Consider the following 25,877-nt stretch of genomic DNA (forward strand, 5'->3'; position numbering starts at 1 on the left):
ATGCGCTGCGCAGCTGCAGGATGTGATGAATCCCCTCCACAAGCCTGTTTAGCATTAGCCCACCAATACAGAGTCTCGACCCTCTTTCCCCCCTCCCACACACACACACTCCAGGCTCCGTATCTCCTCCTGGGCTAAGAGCTCCGCTGGCCAGCTATTTTTTTTAATCTGTGCTCACTCCTGCTTGCTGCGCCAGGGTAGCTCTTAGCCCGGGGCATTTAAGGTTAGTTCCGGGACACAGAGCGCCCGACCGGGACTGTCCCAGTGAAACCGGGGCGGGTGGAAACCCTAGGTAGAATCCCTGTGATTTAGCTCATGTGCAGTTTGTTACAGGTACAATTAAATGCTCTGTCTACATTTCTCAGTTGGTGCTCAGCTGATATAAATAAAAAATACATCTGTCCATATAAAAAAACAGCGCAACTGTGCATATATCTGACTCCATCTTTGTCCTCACTACGGCACTACTGAATATTTTCACACACAGCTCTGAAAAACATCTCAGGATCATATTTCACAGAGCTGTGAGTGGAATATTCAGCTTGTGTCTTCAGAATGCTTACCAGGAGGACAGAGGGGGGAGTGAGATCGTGCCCAGTGTAAACAGTCAGGGAGAAATGGCTGAGAGGTGAGGGGATTTTTAAGTGACATACCTTATCTATTACACTGACAGCCCCAGCATGGGGGCTGGCTGTAAAGGACACTAGATAGAGTGGGTAGAAAAAGACTTGCTCTGAAGCTAGTGGATATTACGTTCGTATTCTCATGCACTGAGAGGATTAGAAACTTTATAATCATTTTTAGGAGAGTTAGCAGCAAAATTGCTAATACTTGTCAATTATAAACTTTATCTTCTTTTGGTGCTTAATTTTAATAGCCTATATTTTTTTGAATGTATAATGGCCCTTTAAGGGCTGCCATGATTTCTCAAGTCATGTTTCTAAAATGCATTTTTTTTTTTTATTCTTATTTCTTTAGGAAAGATTGCTCCTCGTTCATTGAACTGACTTTGAGCCCTCAAAAAGAAAAGCTTGTTATTACACAAAGCAACTTAAACCATAACCATGATGTAGAGGAAACTACTCTTCCACCTCCTGCCAAAAAATGTAAACTGTCAACTGCAGTAGGACTACCAGCACAGGTTGCAAACAACATCTCTAGGAAATTTCTGGAACCTAGCGATTTAAGAAGGCTTCTTCGCTTTAGATCGGGAGCATTTGAAGACCGCACCCAAGTACTTGCTGAGTTGGAAAAGCTGTTCATCGCTGACCCTCAAGCCAAGGTCAAGTTGGTGTTTGTAGAAGACAAATTGCTAGTAAATAAAATTCTATTAATGACATCTGTGATGAAAGAAGTAGCCCATAAATTTCATGAGCACTTGTTTATTGATCTATTCTCAGAATTCAGTCAAGGTTTTGATTTATACTCTATTTTTTGTGAAGAAAAAGGAGTAGGGTGGAATGTGTGTGCTTACTGCATTGCAAAGAAAGGGGTAGAAGGAATTCTCGACTTCCTAATAAGCTCAGTTGTTCAGATTATCCCCACACTAAATGGTCAGGTAAAACATATAACTCTGCATCCGGAGATATCTGAAACAGTGCAACTAGAACCCCATTTACAACATGTTACCACAAGGTATTGCATGCATCTTCTTTTGGATGTTTTATATCACAGAGTCTCCCATCTTGATACCACAGTAGCAGCACAGATTAAGAATTATCTTCATATCCTTTCTCAGACATGTTCACTCAAAGTCTATGATAGATATTTGAATGACTTGAAGGCAATTTGTCCTGCTGAAATATTCCAATACTATTATGACACTTGGCACCCTCGCAGAAAGATGTGGGCCAAAAAGGATAACAAGGTTGAGGAATCTGAGAAGAAAATCTTTGAATTGGTCACGCAAAATCATGAGAAACTAAAATCAACTTTAGGTCCTGTGCCCTCTTTACATCAGTGCCTTTGTGCTGTGCTTGGCGATAGCCATAAAACATCAGGCAACAAGTCTTATCTTCAGGAAGCAAATATGACACAATTTTGTCATCTTGAAGAATCTTCTGCCATCTCACCGCTAAATGAGCAGGTAAGTGAAGAAGTTACATTTGTTACCTTGCTTGATAAGATAAATAAGATCTATCTATGTAAACTAGGCAAGCATTTTAAAACCTGTAATATTTTAGTCAGAATTTGTAGATATCCTTTATATTTTAACTCTTCCAGCAATGATGATAGGAAAAAATAAAGGAATATTGTAATGGTTGAAAAGTTATGAATAGTCTTAAACATGACTCCCCTTTCCCAATATTCTTTATCTGCCTTAAGATTCCTGACCATTTCTGTTATGTTTCAATATAATTTGGTTGTATTGTTTACTGCAGCTCACCAGCTTAAAGGGATTTATATTGTGGGGGGAAAAGGAAATGAAACTCTGAGATGTCTCTGAACGCCCTAGGAATAGCTTTACCTTGTAATTTTTTAAGCATTGTCCCTTTGTACCCTAATTTTTTTTCTGTGGATGATAATAAAACTGAATTAGAATTAGGCATAATTTGCATCACTTCCATATTGGCAAAAATACTTAAATATTCAATAGCATTTTGTTTTATTTATTTTTTGTGGTTAGTGAGTGAAAAGATCAAGCAAAAACACCAAAATGCTGTTGTTCTTGCCAAAAAGAACCTGCTTTTTTTTAGGTCCTTTTGCCATGGAGGAGTCAAATGTATTTAATTTGTATCTTTTAAGGATCACTAAATACAGTCAAATAATTTTTTTAATAAATACACAGTTAACAGACAATACAATAGCATGTATATTCAGTTTGAAATGAGCAGTTTTTCTGGGAAATTTCACAGTTAATCCAATTTTCCCTCCCCCCTGTAACATGGGACATCAGCCAATCACGAAATGTATATACTATGCACTTTTGTACATACACAGTAGGAGCTTGAGCCTCAAAGTGTGCATATAAAAAGAGTGGTCATGTTTCGATAATGTAAGTGTATTGAAAAGTTGTTGTTTTTTTTTATTTTTTATTTCATACTTTATTTGAATAATTAAACTTTAAATTTACCTTTAGTGTCCCTTGAAATTATTTCAATTGTATCTGTGTCAGCTAGGTCCTCAACTCTGTTCCTCTTTAGCATATTCAATTTCATCAGCATTTTTTTCATCAACTTATTATTAATCAGCCTATTAGCTCAGCCTGGTTGATTCTGAAGCTTCAGTGCTAAGATTGGTGGGACAAGCTTTGCTAAAACTCACTTGTCCGTAAAACAGGATTTGGTAATAGTAATTGTCTGGTTACATATTTGGAAGTATTTTTCTCTCACAGAAAAGTTCTAAAAAAGTATTCATAAAAAAAAAAGCTCACAACTGCTCTTTTACTTTCAAGAAGGGACTTTATGGTAAGCGATGACTTGGGTGTTTGAATGTATTTAGTTTCACATGGGATCTTATTTGGCCAACCTTTTGGCTCATTGAGATTTTAATTCCAAAGTTCTCTTGATAAGAAACGATCTATGACACTATACCATGCTCTCCCTCAGTGTTTGACTCACTGGACTATCATCATCTCCAAGCACCTGTTTTTCACTGGAGGTATGGTCTGTATCAAGAAAGAAACATAGGGGAGTTGAGAGTGGTAGATAACATGGCAGCTGTTGATTTGGAAGCCCTGGTGTGCATCCTTGATTGTTTTACCACAGTGTTTTTGAGTCTCCGTTTTGTCTTGATTCACACCCTGATATAACTGTTGAGGTATAGATTTGAGACTTTTTTATTCTTGCCTCCACTGATCAAATAGCAGCTAAGGTTTGTGCAAAGGGCCTTGTGTTTTGCAAGTTGCTCAACAATACATTATTTTTGCAGCCTCTGTTCTCCAAGCACTAAATTTTACTCACATTTGGCTCTGATCTTTGAAGACATAATCACATTGATACTACCTCTGAAATATCCGTACATACCTGACACATCAATATAGTGAATAAAGATGACAGTATGATCCCTCATACATCCACCACGTCTCATATTAAGGTTTTTTGCTGTCTGCAATAGCATGCAACTCCGGCTGGCACAAGCTGAACATTCAGATTTTGGTTGTCTCTATACTTGACTGTACATTTTATTAGGGCAGCTTTTGGTGGCTTTCTGTTCATTGTAGAATAGTTATTGGTTAAGCTAATTACATATTTCCTCCAACCATTTCATCCCACTTTATTTCAATCATACTTTAGTACTCTATACTTTATAGTGTTTACTGATGCAACAATGAACACTTTTCTTTTTAAAAGGCGATCACTACTAATTGGAATTGTCGGTTAGAATTTACCTTCACTGAAACTACAGTAATATGTCTTAGTTGGTAGTTTTCTACTGAATTAGTATTTCTGCAAGCTCTTATTCTTATAAGACACTGAATGTGATCATTCAGTGGACTGAATCTTTGTCTTTTTTCAGGGGCGGAACTACCATTGGGTCAGCAGGTGCAGTGGCACTAGGGCCCAACTGCTTTGGAGCCCATAGTAGCCAGTCTATACATAGTGTTTTTAGAATGTGTACAATCCTAATTCAGGAGAGCCTTTTATTAGTGCAGGTTGCATATATATCCTCAATATAGAGAGCAGCATGTATATTATTGCAATTTCTTAATACTGAGTTACCATTAGGGGCCCAAAAAAAATTGCACCAGGGCCATCTGTTGATTAGTTCCGCTACTGGTCTTTAAGGTTTGTAGTATTGAATAGATTCCTTTATTTTTTTAATATATAAGCTGCAGTGCTTCGATCATGCTTAAATATAGGTACATTTATTTGAACCTGTAACATTGTACACAGTGATGGTTTAAATCGGGACACAGAACCATTTACATATGTCCCTAATTGGCCGCAGCAAAATCATAAACAAGAATTCCAGTCTTTCAAGAGCCCTGTCCCAATCTGCTGCTTTTGAATTATTTAAAAAAATATTTTGTATACAGATATTTTGCCATGTAGTACTTAATTGATGATATATTCCATACATATGTAAGTAATTATTGTAATGCTCCTAAAAGTTATCAGTGCAGTGTATTTGCTTCTGAATAGGCAGCATTTAGTAGGGAAATTTCAGTCTGTGCGTTCTTAAATATTTTTTCTCCATCTGTACCCATGTTGACTTATCTGTCACTAGACTTACACACCTGTCAATACAAGATTTTTTTTCACATATATGCCTGTTTTAATTGGATTACCAATGTGTTTAGCTAGCTCCCAGTAGTGCATTACTGCTCCTTCAATAAAGGATACCAAGGAAAGGAAGCAAAATTGATAACAGAAGAAAATTGTAAAGTTTAAAACTATGTGCTCAATCTAAATTATTATAGAAAAAATATATGTTTCATGTTCCTTTAAACAGATACTTAATTTGCTTTATGTAAGCTAAGTTGGGCAGAAGTAGGGGGTTCTATATGAGGTAAAAGGATGATTTCTCTCCCAGAAAAACAGCGCAGTCTGTGAAAGAAAGAAGGACTCCAATAGTGCAATATTGTATGAAATAAGCACTCTTTATTTACAACAAGTAAGCCAAATACTCACAATATCTGGCGTGGTTAAAATCACATAAAGGTATCTTTGAAATAACAGCTGATCTAGAGCAGTCCTGTGGTCTGTACAAGCTTGGGAAGTGAACAGCGATGTACCCGGTCGGCGTGTGACGTCACCACCCGACAACAGCTGATTCTGTTAAACACTCCGTCTGCATACACTGACTCACAGTGCTCTCTGGATCTCGGCCTCAACGCGTTTCTCGCCCCCTGCTGGGCGCTTTGTCAAGAGGAATAATTACCAATCCTTTACTACTCTATTTATACACAATCTACTAGCGCCATCTAGCTTTCATGAGCAGAATGACCATTAAATTACAATTGATATTATATACATAATACACAAATACCTATCTTGTTTCGATTCCCTAAAACCAATTAATAACATATATAGCATCATTTCACCTCAAATGGTTAGTATTAAAAAACATATAAAAATAATTAATTCTATAATAAATTACCTTCTATTTTTCTAAAAACATTATAACAATTTTTTAAAAAATACAATAAAATAACTACATACATTATCATATAATTCCAATACTTATAAAAATCTAAACTGATACACCAATTCATATTAATAGCTATATAACAACACCTTCTAGTCCGCAATCAGATTGTTGATAACTTTTAAAACCTAAAAGAAAGTCAGTCTACGTAATAAAAGCTGCCACATCTAAATCAACATTTAGACCATTAGGCGCGAGAGTCCCCAGTTTATATATCCAAAATGTCTCTCTGCGCCTAAGGTCCAAAAGTCTATTGCCACCCCTAGGATTGGGTTTGACCATTTCAATACCTTTCACAGTCAAGCATTTTGGATCGCATGCATGGCTCTGAGAGTAATGAATTGGTACACTATGTTTTAATATTGGTTTTTTTATGTTGTAAACATGTTCACTATATCTTTTTGATAGGCATCTCTTCGTACGACCTACATACTTTAGCCCACAGCTGCACTCTAATATGTGCCCTTTAAACTCAAAAAGTTATCATTAATTTATTAATGATAACTTTTTGAGTTTAAAGGGCACATATAGATGCCATAAAGCAAGATGTCCTATGTGCAAATGCATTAATAAAGAGAGATCTGTTTTTAGATCAGTAACAGGACAAGAGTTTAGGGTTAAACAATTTATTACCTGTAAGAGTACCTATGTAGTTTATTTATTAGAGTGCAGCTGTGGGCTAAAGTATGTAGGTCGTACGAAGAGATGCCTATCAAAAAGATATAGTGAACATGTTTACAACATAAAAAAAACAATATTAAAACATAGTGTACCAATTCATTACTCTCAGAGCCATGCATGTGATCCAAAATGCTTGACTGTGAAAGGTATTGAAATGGTCAAACCCAGTCCTAGGGGTGGCAATAGACTTTTGGACCTTAGGCGCAGAGAGACATTTTGGATATATAAACTGGGGACTCTCGCGCCTAATGGTCTAAATGTTGATTTAGATGTGGCAGCTTTTATTACGTAGACTGACTTTCTTTTAGGTTTTAAAAGTTATCAACAATCTGATTGCGGACTAGAAGGTGTTGTTATATAGCTATTAATATGAATTGGTGTATCAGTTTAGATTTTTATAAGTATTGGAATTATATGATAATGTATGTAGTTATTTTATTGTATTTTTAAAAAAATTGTTATAATGTTTTTAGAAAAATAGAAGGTAATTTATTATAGAATTAATTATTTTTATATGTTTTTTAATACTAACCATTTGAGGTGAAATGATGCTATATATGTTATTAATTGGTTTTAGGGAATCGAAACAAGATAGGTATTTGTGTATTATGTATATAATATCAATTGTAATTTAATGGTCATTCTGCTCATGAAAGCTAGATGGCGCTAGTAGATTGTGTATAAATAGAGTAGTAAAGGATTGGTAATTATTCCTCTTGACAAAGCGCCCAGCAGGGGGCGAGAAACGCGTTGAGGCCGAGATCCAGAGAGCACTGTGAGTCAGTGTATGCAGACGGAGTGTTTAACAGAATCAGCTGTTGTTGGGTGGTGACGTCACACGCCGACCAGGTACATCGCTGTTCACTTCCCAAGCTTGTACAGACCACAGGACTGCTCTAGATCAGCTGTTATTTCAAAGATACCTTTATGTGATTTTAACCACGCCAGATATTGTGAGTATTTGGCTTACTTGTTGTAAATAAAGAGTGCTTATTTCATACAATATTGCACTATTGGAGTCCTTCTTTCTTTCACAGACTGCGCTGTTTTTCTGGGAGAGAAGTGTCTGGCGATTAAACTGCAAGACAAGCAGTGTGTTTGAAATAGCTGCAGCTGGGTCTGAAAGTAAAATCATTTGGAACAACTACAATCAACAGTAAGACTGTGCCCACATTTGGATTTATACAAAATTATTGGTTCCTATTTATAAGACTTTATTTCAATTTATTTATTTATTTTTTATTTTCTTTATATTATATATTTTTTGTTTAATTTCGTAAATTAATATACAGATTATCATATATATATTTTTATTATTGTTAGGTTAGAAATTATTCATCATTTGAATAGAACATTTCATTTAAATAATCATTTTTAATCTTTGCTGGGATAGTATTGCGCTGTATCATTTGGTGGTAGTTTGTGTAAAAGGATGATTGCTTAATACTTTAGACACTTTCACCTATTCCAACCAATCAGGAGGTTATCATTTTAGTTTACTTTATTAAAGTATTTTATAACATGAAAGGATGTGAAGAAATGAATGGTATTGTTTGAAACTGTAGTGTATGCTTAAACAATAAAATTAAACTGGAAACGTACAATACGCAAGCAACAATTGCCGTCCTTTTTTAATATTGCGAAAAGTTGATGGAGGTAAAGTGAATTTAAAATTCTTTGTAATCTCCATGTGTTTTTTCCCCCTTTGTTTTGTTTTTATATAGGCACAGGAGTGTGAGCTTCCCTTACTGGATGATGATGAAGGTGGTGATAATAAAGAAACCTCCACAAATCAGGTAAATGACCATTACAAATACTAGATTTATGAGATTAAAGGAATAGATTGACGTTTCACAAACCACAGTTTCACTATTATCTTGTATCGAAATTGGGTAAAATAATTTGAGCAGTTTTTTTCCCAGCCGATTTTGGTGGTTAACAATATCAAGTCATTGAATTGAAAGTCCTCTTCTGCAAAACATAGTTACACTTATATGTTTGTGCTCATGCAAATCTAATCTTCCACCTGTTCCGACAGAGGCAAATGGACCAAATGTACTAATTGATTCTTCGTTCGCATCACGCTCCATCCTCAACCTATCGTGTCCTGTTGATCAGCAGTTTGTTGAGTGCGGTGCATCATCACTCAACACCTCATCGCATTGAGCATCATATCCATTCAAGTGGCACAGAGCCAAACTACTCCATTCATGGACTTTTTCTAAACATGTCAATATTTTGAAACAGAGTGTAAATATAGAACATAATTTACCATATTATGTTGTTGGAGTCTTTGTTGTTATTTTTAATGAAGTAATAAATTGGCAGCAATAATTTTTTTAAAAGATCATACTAATATTTATATATAAGAAAATCAATAAAATGAGCCCCATAATAATTGTTGTAGAAAGTTACATTATTTATACACGTATGAGAAATAAATATTTAAAATGTTTTATACCCCCCCCCCCCCCCTCTGTTTCTATATAAATCACTTTAAGAAACTTGTGTTCTATAAGAATTTTATTTTTCTACTTCTCAAGGGAGCACATTTTGGAGTTGCAATTCCACATTCATTTACAAAATGTAGAAATGTCATGAAGTCTTTAGGCTCCTTCTCTTTCTCTGTAGGTTCTTTTCTCTTCATGCAGAGGCATTGTTTAGTTTCTGACTATTTTTAGTAGGGAAGGGGTGTTTAGTTCTAAAGTATGATATGTTATTCCTTTCTGTGCAGCTTCATGTACTGAGGGCGTCAGAACATTCCATGACCTGTGTCATTGCAACCTGTGGCCGGGATAAACCTTACTGGCCTTGGAACACAATAGTATTCCCAAATTTGTCATTTGTATGAACTGGACTATTGCTATGCTCTTCATTTATTGTCTGGGTTAGGAGCAAGTTAATGGAATAGAATGGTCAAAATTGAAATGTGCATGGGTGCATTTAAAATTTAATTTGTAGCAATTTTACAATATAATTCCATCAGCAAAAATGTTTCTAGTAAAAGTTATTACTGTAGTTTTTTCAGCAGCATACACACGTATGCACCTGCATTCATCACCACACTTTGTCAGAGAGTCAACAGTGGCTTATATTAAAAAATATATATAGCGCACTCCCACTCAAAGGGCATCCACCAGGGTGCAGGCAAGTATAATAATAGAGTAAGAAAAAGGCTTGCACTCGCTGGATTTGTGACAAAGTGCTTTAATTAGCACAAAACATATGTGACGTTTCGGGGATCAATCACCCCTTCATCAGACCAAACAAAAAGTGAACAAACAGCAGTGTTTAAATCAGGTGTTAACCCCTCCCCCAAATCAGAATAGGACAGCCCCATTTAGGTCATGTGATATATACCCTATTACATTAGCAACCGAACAATTTTTACAATCAAGTGTCACTTATCATAAATAACATAAATTGCTTGTGAGAAAACTATGTTCAAACAAATTAGGGTTGCACCGATACCATTTTTTTAAGACCGAGTACAAGTACCGATACTTATTTTCAAATACTCACCGATACCAATTACCGATACTTTTTTTATGTCATGACAGTTTACCAAGCACAATACATACTAATGATTTAAGATCGCTTCTTTATAATTATGAACTGTATCTCAAGACATTTTGAAATAATAAAACAGTTTTATGTGCTTGTTATCACAAAGTTCACAGAACATGTTTAAATTAAATTATTACAATAACATATATTAATAATAACAACAATAAATAACAGCTGGGGCTGGAAAGCTACAAGTTAAAGGGGCGATTACCGGATGCATTTGGGTTGTAGGGTGCCTATATAACTGATAATTTAATTCTGAAAATAATATTTGGGAAGGAATGTCCCAGTAATCCCCTTTGAGAAAAATGGGGCATTTGTATTCTACTGACTCAACAGAAAATAGGGCTGATCTTCATATTTTTCCAGGGCTGCTTTTTATTCCCAGTCCAGGCCTGGCTAAGGGTGTTCCTCAGAGTACAGTATATTTTGAGCATAATTGTGCAAGATGAGAGGCTTCCAGCTGTAAAGTAGCAGCTTTTAAAGCACTGCTCTGACGTAAAATAATACAAATAACAGCAATTTGTATTGGCAGAACAGAAGTGAAATTTTTTTAGTTAAGTCTCCACTCCAGCTTAAAATGAAATGGGAACATACAGTTTGAAAAACGCCACAAGCTGGTGTATGAGTAGAAATTGGAGGTATCTGTTTAAGTATCGGTGCATTTGCACGAGTACAAGTACTCGTGCAAATACTTGGTATCGGCACCAATACTAGTATCGGTATTGGTGCAACCCTAATATATATATATATATATATATATATATATATATATATATATATATATATATATATATGGGCCATGATACCCAAATGTTGAAACACTTGAAAGTGATGCAGCATAGCTGTAAAAAGCTGACTAGAAAATATCACCTGAACATTTCTTTGTAAAAAAGAAAGATATTTTACCTCACAATGTCCTAAGTATTCACACCCCATTGTAAAGTCATTTAAAGGGACAGTATACTGTAAAAATGTTTGTTTCCAATTACTTTTTTTTTTACCAGCTGCAGGGTATAAAATGTATGAGATTTGCTTTTTTAAGGCTTATTTGTGTATATGAATAAGCTGATTTTGTGTTTTGAAGCCACAACCTAATAAAATACTTGGAGAGAACAATGCAAAATTAACATTTTATTACCTTATCTCTTCTATAACCCACTGGGAGTGTAATTTCTTCTACTGGCTGTGTTAACACAGCTCGGCCTTGAGGCCAAAAAATTTCAGGATGGGGGTGGGATACCACAGACTAAATAAACTATTTCAAATGCCAATATAATGGTAATGGAAATACTTGTAAACAATTTAATACATTCCAGCAGGTAAAGTGGATCATTGGGAACAAATCAAAGGGGAGAAATGTTTTGAGTAAACTGTCACTTAAAGCAGCAAATCAGTATGTCTGTCCCAGGGCCTGCAAGTGAGCGAGCCTCATGTTATTTCCATATTCAGTTTAAGGAAGATTACTATGAAATCTCATGAGATCACTGTTGATGCTGATTGGCTGCAGTTAATATTTTTTTTACCAGCAGCTGAAGTATAATTTACTCTGGTGAGCTGAGGAAATTGTGAGGTCAAATATCTTCCTTTTTTTACATAGAGATGCTCAGGTGATATTTTCCTGTCAGCTATTTACAGTTATACTGCATCAGTTTCAAATAATTTATCATATGAGTATTATGTCCCTTCAAGTCTTCACTAGCGCAATACACACATGAATCCTGAACTCTAGTCACATGTAGCTTATGTGATTGTGCAGCTGAACCAGTTATAACGTTTTCTATTATCACTTTTGCTAATGGAAGTATATTACTAAAATGCATTCATGTCTATTTCACTTCCAATTTCTATCCCTTTAAGACTGACATTGTCCTTGATTGACAAGCCATAGATGATGTGTTAACAGGAAAGGAGTATCATTTTTATATGCCCTTTCGTTATACCCAAGTCTGTCTAATACCTCCTCTGTTGATATGCATGTGTTGTACGTGTGCTTCAAATGGGCATCAGGAAAATGACTTCTGTATGTTTTTTTCCTAACCTTCCCCCCCACTACACACACACTGGCTGTAATTTTAAGCTTCTGGTGCTGGCTAATTACTACTACTTGACAATAGATCACATTGTTCTTGTTGTCTGTCTGTCTGCAGTGACTTTTGGATATCAGTGGCCACATCCACACTCACTGTGGTCACCATGCAGTACAAAGCTTGTTATTTAATTTGCAGTGTTCCTAAAGTGCAGGGATCTTCTTGCTTCACTAACCATTCTCTCTGTAGTCTTCCTTCTTGCATATTGTTTATTGCTCTAACTTAACGGATCTGTTTCTATCTATTCTTTTTTATTGGCAATAGTCACAGCCGGGACAGAGTTTGGAGACCATTAATGTGTTCTGGAGAACCTTTAAAAATTGTGCCAGTAATTGTGATTAGGCTTTAATAATATAATTTTTTTATGGGAATGGTTATATATTTTTTTTTATAAAGAGAAATATATTTGTATATATAGTATGCTGTGGAGAGAATTTTACAATCCTGTGCAGGTACAGGAAATATATTTTCTTAGGGTTGTTCTGATCTGCTCTCTTACTATACTGTTAAGTCTATCCTTAGCATTATTTCTTTATTTTAGATTGGATCAATTCTCCTCTCAAAACTTCCTCTTATTATTTTTAATTAATGGAACCATAAACTTATTACAAACCAAAGAAACGAAACTTAAAAAAAACATCTTTACCTTTTACCTTGTATTTTAAAGGAATAAAAGTAAACAGCTGAAAACACGATTAATGGTGAGCAGGCATAACAGGCATATTTTATGTAATTCCTAACCTCATTAAAGAGACATTGCATTCTTTTTATATGTGTACTAGTTGATAAGCCTGCCCATAGGGCAGTCTATGTGTGAAAAATGTAACCCCCCAAGCTACAAAAAATAAAAAAGTAAAAATATAGAAAAAAATAAACAACACTATCCAAAATAAAAAAATTAAACCTAATCCCTAAGAAAATAAAAAAGCCCCCCCAAAATAAAAACACCCCCTAATCTAAGAATAAAACTACGAAAACCCTTAAAATGGCTTTTTGTAGGGCATTGCCCTAAAGAAATCAGCTCTTTTACATTAAAAATAAACAAAGTCCCCCTTAACAGTGGAACCCCCCACCCATCAAAAAAAAAAAACTTTCACTAATAAACTTTAACTACCCATTGGCCCTAAAGGGGCATTTGTATGGGCATTGCCCTTAAAAGAGCATTCAGCTCTTTTTCACTGCCCTTAAAAGGGCATTCACCCCTTTTGAAAATTGCCCAATAAACCCTAACCTAATTCCTTTGAGGATGCATGCTCAACTGGCGACGGACGCGTTCAAAACGCGATTATAGTATAGATGATATACTGTATTTAAAGCTGATATTTTGCCGTTTTAGCACACTCCAGCTTTTTGAGTTATTTTATCTTTTTCTTTAGCCAGTTGCAGTCAGATGTAAGCACCATCCTTTAAAAGACAGTAAACAGCTTGCAATTACAAGATATTTCTGTTGTGTTGCTATATAATAACGTATCTTAAAACTTAAAGTGAATGTAAACTTTCATCAATTAGTGCCCGGTTTTTAAATATACTATTAAAAACGGGCACTTTTATTGCACTGTATTTTTACAAATACTTACCTTTTACTTCTTCAAAGCCGGATCAGCATCCCCCACCTGCAGGTCCCCTGTAAATACGTCACCAATGACGAAACCGGTTTCCTTCAATCATGGCTCCCCCCCCAGAGCGTCCATCTCGTGAGGCCCTGCAGTGATTGGAGGAAGCCGGTTTCGTCATTGGCAACGTTTTTACAGAAGACCTGCAGGTGGGGGATGCCAATCAGGCTTTGAAGAAGTAAAAGGTAAGTATTTGTAAAAATACGGTTCAATGTAAACTTCCATCAATGGAAGTGCTCCTGTTTTTAATAGTTTATTTAAAAAATGGGCACTAATTTACATTCACTTTAACTAATTAACATCCTTTTTACTGCAAATTATGTTTCAATAACAAAACTCCACCCATCATTTGCCTTATTTGGAGGAGACAATCTGGTTTAAGTCCTCAGACAACAAGGAAGGCTAACCACAGTGCATTGTGTTGCAGTTGTTATCTGATAAAGCCAATTATGGAAACATGTAGCAGAGTTAGCCTTGAGAAGTCAGCAGGCTGCATTTCGAGTTCTAACAATTATAGATTCATGTAATTTAGCTCTGAAAATTAAGCAAAGGGGAGCAAATTTAATGAAAATATATTGCAGTTAAAGGGACAGTCTAGTCTAAAAAAACTTTCATGATTCAAATAGGGCATGTCATTTTAAACAACTTTCGAATTTACTTTTATCACCAATTTTGCTTTGTTCTCTTGGTATTCTTAGTTGAAAGCTATGTCTAGGAGATTCATATGCTAATTTCTTAGACATTGAAGGCCGCCTCTAATCTGAATGCATTTATTCAGTTTTTCACCACTAGAGGGTGTTAGTTCATGTGTGCCATATAGATAACATTGTGCTTACACGCGTGGAGTTACCTAGGAGTCGGCAGTGATTGGATAAAATGCAAGTCTGACAAAAGAACTGAAATAAGGGGGCAGTTTGCAGAGGAGTAGATACAAGGTAATTAGAGGTAAAACATGTATTATATTCTTCTTTTAGTGGACCTACTCGTTCTTTTTGCCGAAATTGGTGAGCACTGTTAACATTGATTCTGAGATCATTGTTGGTATTTCTGCAAAATATTACTAGGCTGGAATTACTAGGAACTCCTAAAGTATTATTGGAAACTACTATTGAAGATTAAATTTGTGTTCTTTATTATAGTCCGATCAATAAACACATTTTGTTGCAAGAGTGTCTAAAGGTAATTGTATTTGTTTAAGCATTTGTGTGGCAAAGAGTTCAGGGGAAACCTCACCTTTTTCATGTGATTATATACCAAGTCTTGTTGGCAGAGTATATAGCAAGTTTTCTTTTTCATTCATCTGCTATAAAATGAGTTTTAGAGTAAGTTGTTTTCCTATTTGATGAGCCCGTTGGTGATGCTTTGTAGGATTAAAAAGTTTTAAACTTTTTTGTTTCCGGGTCTTATGGTTAAAGATTTGTGTATTATAATCCACCTTAGCATATTCTTTTAGATTACCATTTTGAAGGAAATGTAGATTTTGTTTTTTGATTTTCTTTTTGAAAGGAAAATTAAACCTAAATGGACATTCTCTCACAGCAGATGCTCCTTCCTTCTTTACTTTTTTTTTTCCAACACACTTTAAGGTCTAATCCCAAATTATAATGTTAAAAACAAATTGTTTTATTCCTCGTATTCCATGAGTGCCTGCAAATGGCTGAGCTTTTTGTCAAGGTAACATTTACTATAGTTATGGCTTCTTCTGGAAATCCAGTATTATGAAGCCTAAATTGACCAGCTTTGGAAGACATCTACATGATCTTTCTTGTAACACATTGAAGATTAAAATTTAGTATATCTTCTCATGCACCTTTAAGCTCCATCCTTTTTTTTTTTCTTTTCTACTATAGGCGACTTTGTTATTAACTTTTATCTAGTTAAGTATATGGCAAGTGCGATAGAACAGTAAAGTATGCTTATCAGAAAGACAAAGATTTCACATTTGTGCTGGTAATCCACAAGAGTGTTTTTGTCCCCTGGAAATGTCTAGTGGACAGAGTCCATTTTTCCTTTTATTCTCCAAAAAGGCAATTTTTCACAGTCTGTTATCAAAAGGTAATAGAAAGGAGTATTTGTAGGATGGACAGATGCCCTGAAGTCTTCTGGGATTGTTTTTATCTGCTCCAAAAAGGGACCAGACTGCATATCTCTCCTAGTACCTAAATACCATGTCACCATTGCAAGTGGGAAGAAATGATTGATTGGTAAACCTGCATCTTGCTTTAGCATTATTTGGAAGAACATTTTAATAGTTAAATACATTTGTGATTATTTTCATACAGCACAACTGTATTATTTGTGAATTGCATAGACGGATGTTTGTTAGGGCATTGAAATATAAACCTTTATTTGGAACTAGATTCAAAATGCATCTAAAACATGGGGAAAATGGTCAAATTACTTTTTTTGTGAAACTTGATATGTTACTTAGGGCTAGATTTATCAAGCCCCTGCGGCAGCAAGTTCTCACAAGAACTTGCTCGCTGCGATTTATCAAGCAGCGGTCACTAGACCGCTGCTTCCCTAACATCTTCGCCTCCTCTATTGTGGCGAAATTAAATCTCCTTGGTCGAGTCCAACCGAGGAGATTGGCAGCTCCTGCCCGCGCGTGATTGGCTGTGCGCGGGCAGGGGGCGGGATTACACGCGAGCGCAAAATTGCGCTCTTGAGCAATGTTAATTACCTGCGGGTAATTTCGCCCCGCCACAGGCGAGCTGAGGCGTACAGGGGCGCGTATACGCGCCCCTGTACGCCTCAGCGTTGATAAATCGAACCCTTACCGTCTTTGGAATCTTGTTTCTTCTTTTTCTCACCTCACATTATCACTTTAACTTAAATTCTTCACCTGCTTCTTTGTACAGCTCTGCATTTCCCTGCATCAATGTAATTAACAATGACTTCTCATTTTCTTACCTTGGCTTGCTTTGTATAAATTACCGAAAAGTACAAAATGTGTCCGGCGTGTTTAATATAACACAATAGTTTGCAGTTATAAGTAAAAAAAAAAGAGCTTACTAGTTTTAAAGAGTCTTGAAATGTTAAAAAAACAGCATTATTATGTCATACTAGTATGCTGAGAGAAATGGACAGCTGCTAGAATTACTGGTCATTCACATAGGCAGAGCTATTTAGGGCACAATTTATCAACGGACGGTGTACAGGGACGTACATATGCATTCCTCTCCACCCCAGCTCGCCTCTGGCGGCAGCAATTCATTGGCGGAGTTCAGCATTGCACACGAGCACTATTTTGCGCTTGCGTGCAACACAGCCCCCTTGCCTGTGCACAGCCAATCATGAGCAGGCAGGAGCTGTCAAACCTCCCCGGTCGGACGAAACTGGGGAGTTTGAAATTCTCTGACTGCTGCTTGATAAATCGTGACTTCAGGTTCTCTTCTGAGAACCTGCAGTCGTAGGGGGGCGAACAGCTTGATAAATCAAGCCCTTAGTGTGTAGTCTAACTATACTGCTTACTTCGCTGTAAATATTCTATTGCTATTTTGCACACAGAGCTAACTGCTTTTTACTGTGGGAATTATTTCAGCTTTGTTGCATTGCTTTTAACTGATTGCTGTAATATTTCTGCTTCTCAGTTGGGTTTTGAGATCTTACACAAAATAGGTTAGGATGTGTTTATTAAAATTGTACAGTGCAATGTATTTATTTTTTATTTTCAGTGTTATACCAATCGCATTGTTAGCTGTTTTTTTTTTTTTTCTCTAAAAAAACATTTGCATCTATACTGGTATGTTTTAAGTTTCTTAATGTGTTAAGATGAAGGGAGTGAACTATCACAGGAATTAATTTTGTGGATTGATGAAATCGGTGGATAATCATTTGTAGAATGCACCATATTGCACATTTTTCAGTTTACTTTCATGAAGATATTGAACACGTACAACTGTTTTAGGGATAAGCCGCTTTCCTTACTTAAAGTGAAGGTAAAGTTAGCTCTATTGTATTATTACATGTTAAAATACTCCCAAAATGAATGATACTTTCATTCGTCATTTTTTTTATTTTTACTTATTAACTCTGTTATCTCCGTTTTTCCTTAGAATTTAATGCTTTCAAAACAACCCGATATTTTTATTTTTATTTTTTTTCCTTCTTGCCGGTCACGTTCTGGCAAAAGCCAATTGAAAATCTGTCCGTTAGACGGCCGTCATTTGACATCACTGCACTATTTGATGATGTGCGCATGCGCTCCCATTATTTTCTCTCCCTTGTAAGAAAAGCTTGCTCCCGTTTCGCGCATGCGCAATAGTGATGTTTTCTACTTACCATTGAATACGTCGGCTTAGATTAGAGTAACGCATGTGCATAGGTTATCGTCGGCGAAGTGTGCGCATGCGCATTAGGTTAGATACACGAACGCGCTTTTGAGATATGTATAGAGCGGGTGGAACCACTCTACATAAGAGTATCAGAAAACAGGAAATGGCTGATGGGAGCAGTCAATAACGGCAGAGTAAGCAAATATAAATCGGTTTTAATAAAATATGACATAATGAAATGTAAAAAAAAAAAAAAAAAATACACTATTTAGGATATTACTAATATAATTATAATAAAAAACGTCCAAACTTTACCTTCATTTTAAATTTTGTTGTTACGTATGAAGTCACTAAAGAGTATTTTGATATGATAGGAATGAATGGTAAGTTAAAGGTTTGTTTGTTTGTTTTTCTTTGTAACTGGTGTCAAAAGAGGACTTTTTGTTGCACGTAAAGTGACATTTGCCCACAGAAAAGATGTAAAAAATTTCAATAGTAACTTGGCTTTTAGGTTAGAGGTGGCCAAACATTGCACTGGAAGGAGGCCGTATTTGGTATCTTTTGTGCTCACAAACATTGTAAACATGTTTAATGTTATTAATTGAAACCGCAATAAAGACTTCCCTAGAAATCAAATTCAAATTGTTATGAAGACAAAAACATAGGACTGCAGTGAACCATTTGCCGAAAAGATAGGCAATCTTTGTGTTGGAAGAGGTGGAAGATTAATGCATTGGTAGGTAAAAGGGGTTGAAGACAGATTGTATTACTAAATTACTTGAGTATGAGTAATATTATTTTAAAGGGACTTTAAACACTAAATAAAAACAATGTATTTCTAGCAAAAAGTAGCCCGAGAAAAAAAATGCAGATGTATTTTTTAACTTTGTATTACTTTTCTTCATAAATGGAAAGAGTCCACAGCTGCATTCATTACTTTTGGGAAATAAGAACCTGGCCACCAGGAGGAGGCAAAGACACCCCAGCCAAAGGCTTAAAGGATTACTTTCTGTTATAATTTTTAAGCTAAACAACTAACATATTAAAGTTAATAAACATTAATTAAAACCTACTGACCTATATTTTCTCCAAAACGAAGTTTCATAACGTTCTAAAAGTTATATCTTTTATTCGCCGATGATGTCACGTTATCCTGCCCACTATTTTCAGCACTGCATGTTCAAAATACTTAAACCAATAACTTTGTGTTTAAAGCGCCATTTTGAAACCTAGGTATTGTAAACGGATTGGTACAGAGCAAAGGATACACATGGAGTGGGTTTGGAAAACAATTAAATTTGCAGACAAGATTTCTGATATACGGTAGAGATATGTTAATGAAATGCTATTGATAAATAGCGTATTTGGGGTAGTTAGTTAGTAACAGGCATAGAAAATATTTACTTACAGTGGCCCTTTAAATACTCCTCCCACTTCCCTCATCCCCCAGTCATTCTTTGCCTTTCGTACTAGGAGGTTGTCAGAGAAGTGTCAGAAGTTTGTTCTCGGCTCTTATGGAGGGTAGTACTCTTCGACATGGGAGGGGAGTTTTAAGTAATCCTGTCAGTCTCTCAGTGAGGGCTTGGATGAAAGTTAGAGTCCGGAGATGCAGGAAGAGTGTCTCTGCAAAACCATCCTGACTCATTTTAACAACTCCACAAGCAATCGGCGTTGTCTAACTTCGCTTCATTGCCTGCTTTCTTTCAGGTCCATGGCGGAGGTGAGGCTACTATCCGTCACACTTGAAGGGCCGTGTTCCTGTTCTACGGTGTAGATTCTGGTAAGATCGTTTCATTTTTCTATTCATGAATGTACTGTAACTCATTTGTTCCTGCAAACTCACATGAAAAATTCAGGGTCTCAGTGGGATTCCTTTTGTATCTTGGATCCAGGGTTAATATCTCCTAAGGGGGATTATTGAACGGGGGGGGGGGTTAATCATCTTTGTTATGTGATTCAATCTGCTTATGTGTAGTGTTAACTGGGCTCGTGGCTTGGCCTTTTACAGTGACGCGACCTTACGGTCGGGCGGGCTTTTTTTGGAACATAATGGCCTTTTAAAGCTTTTTTTGGACTGTACGGTTCACCTTGTGACTGGGTGTGTTTATGTTCTGCTCTCCCATTTCTGCATTCCTGACTATGTTGCGACTGAGAATTCTAGTCCGCTGGTGTCTGGTTCACAGGAGGTGGTGAGTACCTCAGCCATTGTGGGTGTCGGTGCCGTTTAAATTGTTTTATATTTAGTCCATTTTTGGTATCCTTTACCCAGTCATGGAGGATGCTGATGTTGAGATTGTTCAACTTTCCGATTCAGATTCTTCGTTCTGTGAAGAATGCGAATTGGCCCCATTGACCCAGGTCAGTCAGTTATATTCTTTAGGCCGTTCTAGAGCGCCTTGTTCCTTGGGTTCGGGGTTTCAAGGAACTGCTGAGCCATCCACCTCGGGGGGCCCTGTCCTCCAGGAGGCGAGTTCCCTACCGCTGTCTACTACTACACATGCGGGTAACCCAAGTTATGGTGGATTGTTCCCCCCCCCGGTGGTTGTGGCACGTTTTCGCTTTTACATACTTTTGGCACTTGCACGTTTACAAAGTCCAGATGTTTATTTGCGATTGTGTTCGTGCCCGATTGCCCCAGGTCTCTCGGCCACAGGAGGGTATGTGCAGTTCCCTGTGGGTGTAACTGTTCCTGAGTGTTGTGCCTTTCGTTACAGGCTGGCTCGTCTTCGTGTTCTACTCAGACACGTTTTTGAGCTGATTGGGGACCCTATCCTTCTCGGTTATGTGTCTCATCAGTCGCCTCCTTCGAATGGCTTGCCTTGTTAGACATGGGGGGAATGAAGTAATCTCCTTGAAGTCTTGTTGTCAAGATCCTTCCCAGTTTTGTTGGAAGAACAGGGTTTCCGTTAGGCTGGTCCTGCGGATATTTCTGTTCTTCTTGGGCGTTAACCCTCGGGTTGCCTGTTATTTTATTTTATCCAGTTAGGATGAATTTTCTTTTCTTTTTCATACTATGTTTCCTACGGGAACTTAAAAATCTCTGGGATCGATACTCGCTGTTTGCTTCTACGGAAGTGCTTCGGGACACGTTAGTCCCATGTTTGTCTGTTTTTCTTCTTCCCTCTCTGAGGGTGGATTTAGCCAGCTTGGCAATTAGGACCCTGGTTGCAGGCTGGTCCTACTTGGGTTCAGATCTTCTGTCTCGCGGCTTATTAAGACACGTGGTGCCTATTGTACCTTGCTGGTCAGGTTGCGGTGCCGAGTGCTCTTAACATTATTTATGTTCTGTTTTGTTTTACAAGTTTCAGCTAAGCATTCTCAAGAGAACTTGCGGGTCCGTGCGGCTCTCGGAATTGTTTCAGTCCTAAATAGCTCTGACTGGGTCAGTGAATTTTGCTGCGTCACTCTCTGTTGCTTCCGATACCCTCGGAACCTAGAGTATTCCTTCCCACATGGTGGGAAAATTAGAGGGTTTAGCGCCTCCTTTCTGCCGGTCGAGGCGGTATTGCTTTAGGAAATTGTCCTTTTTGGACTTATTCCTTTTAGTTGTTCTCTTCTTCATTGAGACCTTTTGGATTGTCCGTTTCTCTTTGTGGATGGGTCGCCTTTGGGGGACTGGAATTCCCTTCGGGAGTTGGTTGTTCCTTTTTCAGGACATTAGACAGTGAGGTCTTTTTGGGCTCTGGGTGGTGGTCCTTCCCAGGTGTTGGGAATGCTCTGCATCTCTTTCTTGGGATAGAAGAGGTCCTAGTAGTTTTCCACTCATATGGTTCAAGTATTGCCATCTAGGTGGCATCCAAACCCATGTTTTACTGTCCTCTGACTTCAAATCTGAGGTGATGCGGAGGCTTGATGTTCTGTTCGGGTGACTTGTCCTCAATGTTCCCCTTGTGTCTGGAGCTTGTGGCTAGCTGGACAGCTAGCTCAGCATACTAATGCTCTGTGGCTACTCTGTACTGTAGCAAACCGAGGGTTGCTAGTTCGATCCCCAGCGAGGTCTACTCAGCCTTTTCTCCTTTCAAGGTTGATAAAATGAGCAGCGCCTTGTGTCCCTTAGGGGGATTAGCCGCACTTTCAAGCACAGTCATGTTAATGTTGCTTGGACGCCTGTTAGCTCTAGTGTCCTTTTATAGCCCTGGCTCTTTGGAGTGTTGGGCTCCTGAAAGCTGTGGTCTCTTCCCTTTGGGTCGGGACTTCTTGCTCTTGTTATCCGGGCTATTCTGGATTTTTTTCCCTGGGATGTCTGTTTTCTTATATTAGAAGAGGGATTTATGTTCCTGGAAGATTGTTTAATCTAAACATTTGTGGGGCCCGGGCTTCTTGTCCTTATCGTCCGGTTGTCAAGGGTTTTATTCAGCATTTTCTCTTTGTGGATTCACGCTGTGGGATGTTACAGGACCTTAGGATCCTAGGACTGGCCGGGGGTTCAAGTGTCCGGGGTACTTGGGCTTAGCCCTTGTTCTGGCTATTCTGTTTTACAACTTGGCCAGATTTACTGAGAGCCGGGGATACTTGGGGCTTGTCTTGTGCCGGACGATACAGTCCCTTGGGACAACCAACTAACGTGACCTGATGGTGGACTTTTCTGCCTAGCAAACGGAAAGTTTGCGGTTGCTCAGCTGTCCCTTTTGCGCCTGGTATGTATGCTTGCATGGTGGTGTTTTAAGGGGTTCTTCCGTGTTCGTCAGTGACGTGGCCTTGTGTCCTCTCAGTTTTTCCTATGACTTCCTGTCTTATAGGCAGATGTTTATCGACGCTCTCCTCCTCAGGAGGCTCGTTGTCCTCCTTTACGGAGGTGTGGTTCCCTTTTAAGGGGCCTCTCCTGTGTTCGGGAGGTTGGAACAGATGTTTATCTGGTTTGGGGATTGGTCTGCTCTTTGAGTTGTTCCTTTTCATCTGGGGAGCTGCTGGCTTCGCATTGAGAATTAGTCGGGTGGCCTTGCTAGATCTCATTGGGTCTAACACCTGCTTGATTGTTTTTAGGTTGAAGTGGCTGTGTATATTTTTCCGCCCTTTTGTGGGCCGGTCTTGGGGTTCCTTTCAGTTCCCTTGCTTTCAGATCTACTGTTGCTTGGGCTGGTCCAGCTAGGTTTAGGATCTGAGATATGTTGTTCATCCTCAGGTCTTGGGGGTGACAGTGGACCTTCTTTTTTTTTTTTGAGGTTCTGTGTCTCTCCCCCTTTGGGATCTGTGAGTAGGCTTGGTGGCCTGGATTGCCTGGAGAGTGTCCTCTGTCTTGGAGGTTGGGGAGTTTGCTATTTTGTGCGGCCGCCTCCTTCCTTTGAAGAGGGTTTTATCCTTTATGGATTTTACTGTACCTTTTGGGTATCCCTTTGGCTTACCCTTGTCCGCTCCCTTTTGGGGATTTTGGTACTGTACTAGTAAGGGGACCGACTGCTGGGCGACGGTTCTCCTGGAGGAGTGTTGGCTCAGTGAGTCTGCTTGCGGTCTCTAGTTAGGCTTTCGGACTATCTGCGGGTCAGTGTCCTTGAGGCCTTTTCCTTCTAGTTCTTTTGCCTCCGACGAAGCAGGGTTTGGTTGGTTTGTGGTTTTTTCAGGCATGGTGCCCTCAGAATTGGCCACCTATTGTACCCTCCCGTTTTGGCATTCAGTGTCCTATATAGCTTGGGTATTGTTTTCCCAAAAATAATGAATGCAGCTGTGGACTCTTTCCATTTATGAAGAAAAACTTAAATTATGCTTATCTAATAATTTTCTTTTCTTGAGATGGAAAGAATCCACAGCTCCCCACCCATATTTTTTTCTGTGGGGCATCTTATTTTTTATTCTTCTGGCACCTTTTCACCCTGTATTTCTTCTACTGTTCCTTGTTCCTCGGCAGAATGACTGGGGGATGAGGGAAGTGGGAGGAGTATTTAAGACTTTGGCTGGGGTGTCTTTGCCTTCTCCTGGTGGCCAGGTTCTTATTTTCCAAAAGTAATGAATGCAGCTTTGGACTCTTTCCATTTATGAAGAAAAGAAAATTATCAGGTAAGCATAATTTAAGTTTTTTTAAATATTGAAAAAAATACATGTAAAAATTGTGTTCATAAAATAATGGGGGCTGCCATGTTGTAACCTCTGTTTCTTTCTCTGCTGGGGCCAATGAGGGACAACTATAAAGGAGTCACTAAAGTATGTATCCAATGACTTTGTGCAGTGTTAAGTTTGCAGTTCAGATTTAACAGGAATTGGAAAGCCCTCAATTTTCAGATGTAAATTTCATGAAAAGGGATCAGTTATGAAAGAATATTGCAATTTTTTTTCTAGATATTTTACAATCTCAGTGTTCAGTGTCCCTTTAATTTTTGTTAGGATGGTATTTTGAACAGTAGAAAGTTAAAGGGACACTCAAGTCAAAATTAAAGTTCCATGATTTAGATAGCGCATGCGATTTTTAACAACTTAACAATTTACTTTTATTATCAAATGTGCAGTATTTATATTTATACTTTTTGAGGCACCAGCTCCTACTGAGCATGTGCAAGAATTCACAGAATATATGTATATCGCATTTGTGATTAGCTGATGGATGTCGCATGATACAAGGGGAGTGGAAATAGACATAACTGAAATTTGACAGAAAAAAATCTACTACTCATCTGAAGACTAAGTGCTAATGCATTGTCTTTTTATCATGTATTTGTTGTTTATGCAAATCTGTTTTTACTGGTCCTTTAAGCTGTTTATTGCTTAATTATGTAAACTAACCTCTCATTATATAAAGTCCCTCCCTGTTCATTTTAAATGAAAATGTGTTCCCCTAAATGTATAAACAAGTCATTTGTAGATTTAACCCTTCCCAAAATAGTGCAATGTCAATGACTTCAAATCAAGTTGCTTAAAAACAGAGCAATATGTAAAGGTACTAAGTAGCAAGAATTGGAGGTTTTTCTAATAAAAATGTGAATATACAAATATAAACATGTCTTACCTTTTTCTTCTGTGTGACTTAATAAGGGAAGATGTTTGATTTAACATTTTCTTAATTTCAGATCCAATAAGTATTTAACCTTAAAGGGACAGTAAAGTCAAAATTATTATTAAATGGGTTAGAGCATGAAATCTTAAACAACTTTTCACTTTACATCTATTATCAATTTTGCTTAGTTCTCTTGGTATCGTTTGTTAAAGAGTAATGGGTGAGCTCAGGAACGTGCATGTGTCTAGCCATCTGGCAACAGTTTTTTGAACATTGTTGATAGCAGTGTTATAGAATATTGCAAACACTGCTGCCCTAGACTGCTAAAGACATGTGCGTGCTCCTAAGCCCCTATCAACCTATCTATTTTATTTCTTTTTTCTCCAAGAAAGGATACCAAAATAAAGCAAATTTGATAGATGTATATTTGAAAGTTGCTTAAAATTGCATGCTCTATTGGAATCATTAGTTTACTTTTGACTTTACTGTCCCTTTAATATGCATAAATATTATTATTCTATTATAACTGGGCAAACAGGGAGGAAATGGTTATACCATGGCATGAGCACTCTATTGTAAATGGTGAAGGGGAAATGGAAAGGTGGATGGAAAGTAGAATACCAAGGATTTTATTTGG

The 25,877-nt window shown here is 37.5% G+C and overlaps 1 protein-coding gene across 4 annotated transcripts in view; it reads left to right on the top strand.

Moving 5' to 3' along the window:
* LOC128638563 (uncharacterized) overlaps positions 1-25,877 on the top strand; it is a 431,654-nt gene that overhangs the window by 185,942 nt on the left and 219,835 nt on the right. For all 4 annotated transcript variants that reach the window (XM_053690591.1, XM_053690590.1, XM_053690593.1 and 1 more), the window contains 2 exons: positions 979-2,086; positions 8,496-8,567. In XM_053690591.1, the coding sequence (XP_053546566.1) occupies positions 979-2,086; positions 8,496-8,567 (1,180 nt within the window). The remainder of the gene's footprint in view (positions 1-978; positions 2,087-8,495; positions 8,568-25,877) is intronic.

The sequence above is a fragment of the Bombina bombina genome, chromosome 8 (assembly GCF_027579735.1).
Source record: "Bombina bombina isolate aBomBom1 chromosome 8, aBomBom1.pri, whole genome shotgun sequence".
In the NCBI taxonomy this organism is placed as follows: Eukaryota; Metazoa; Chordata; class Amphibia; order Anura; family Bombinatoridae; genus Bombina; species Bombina bombina.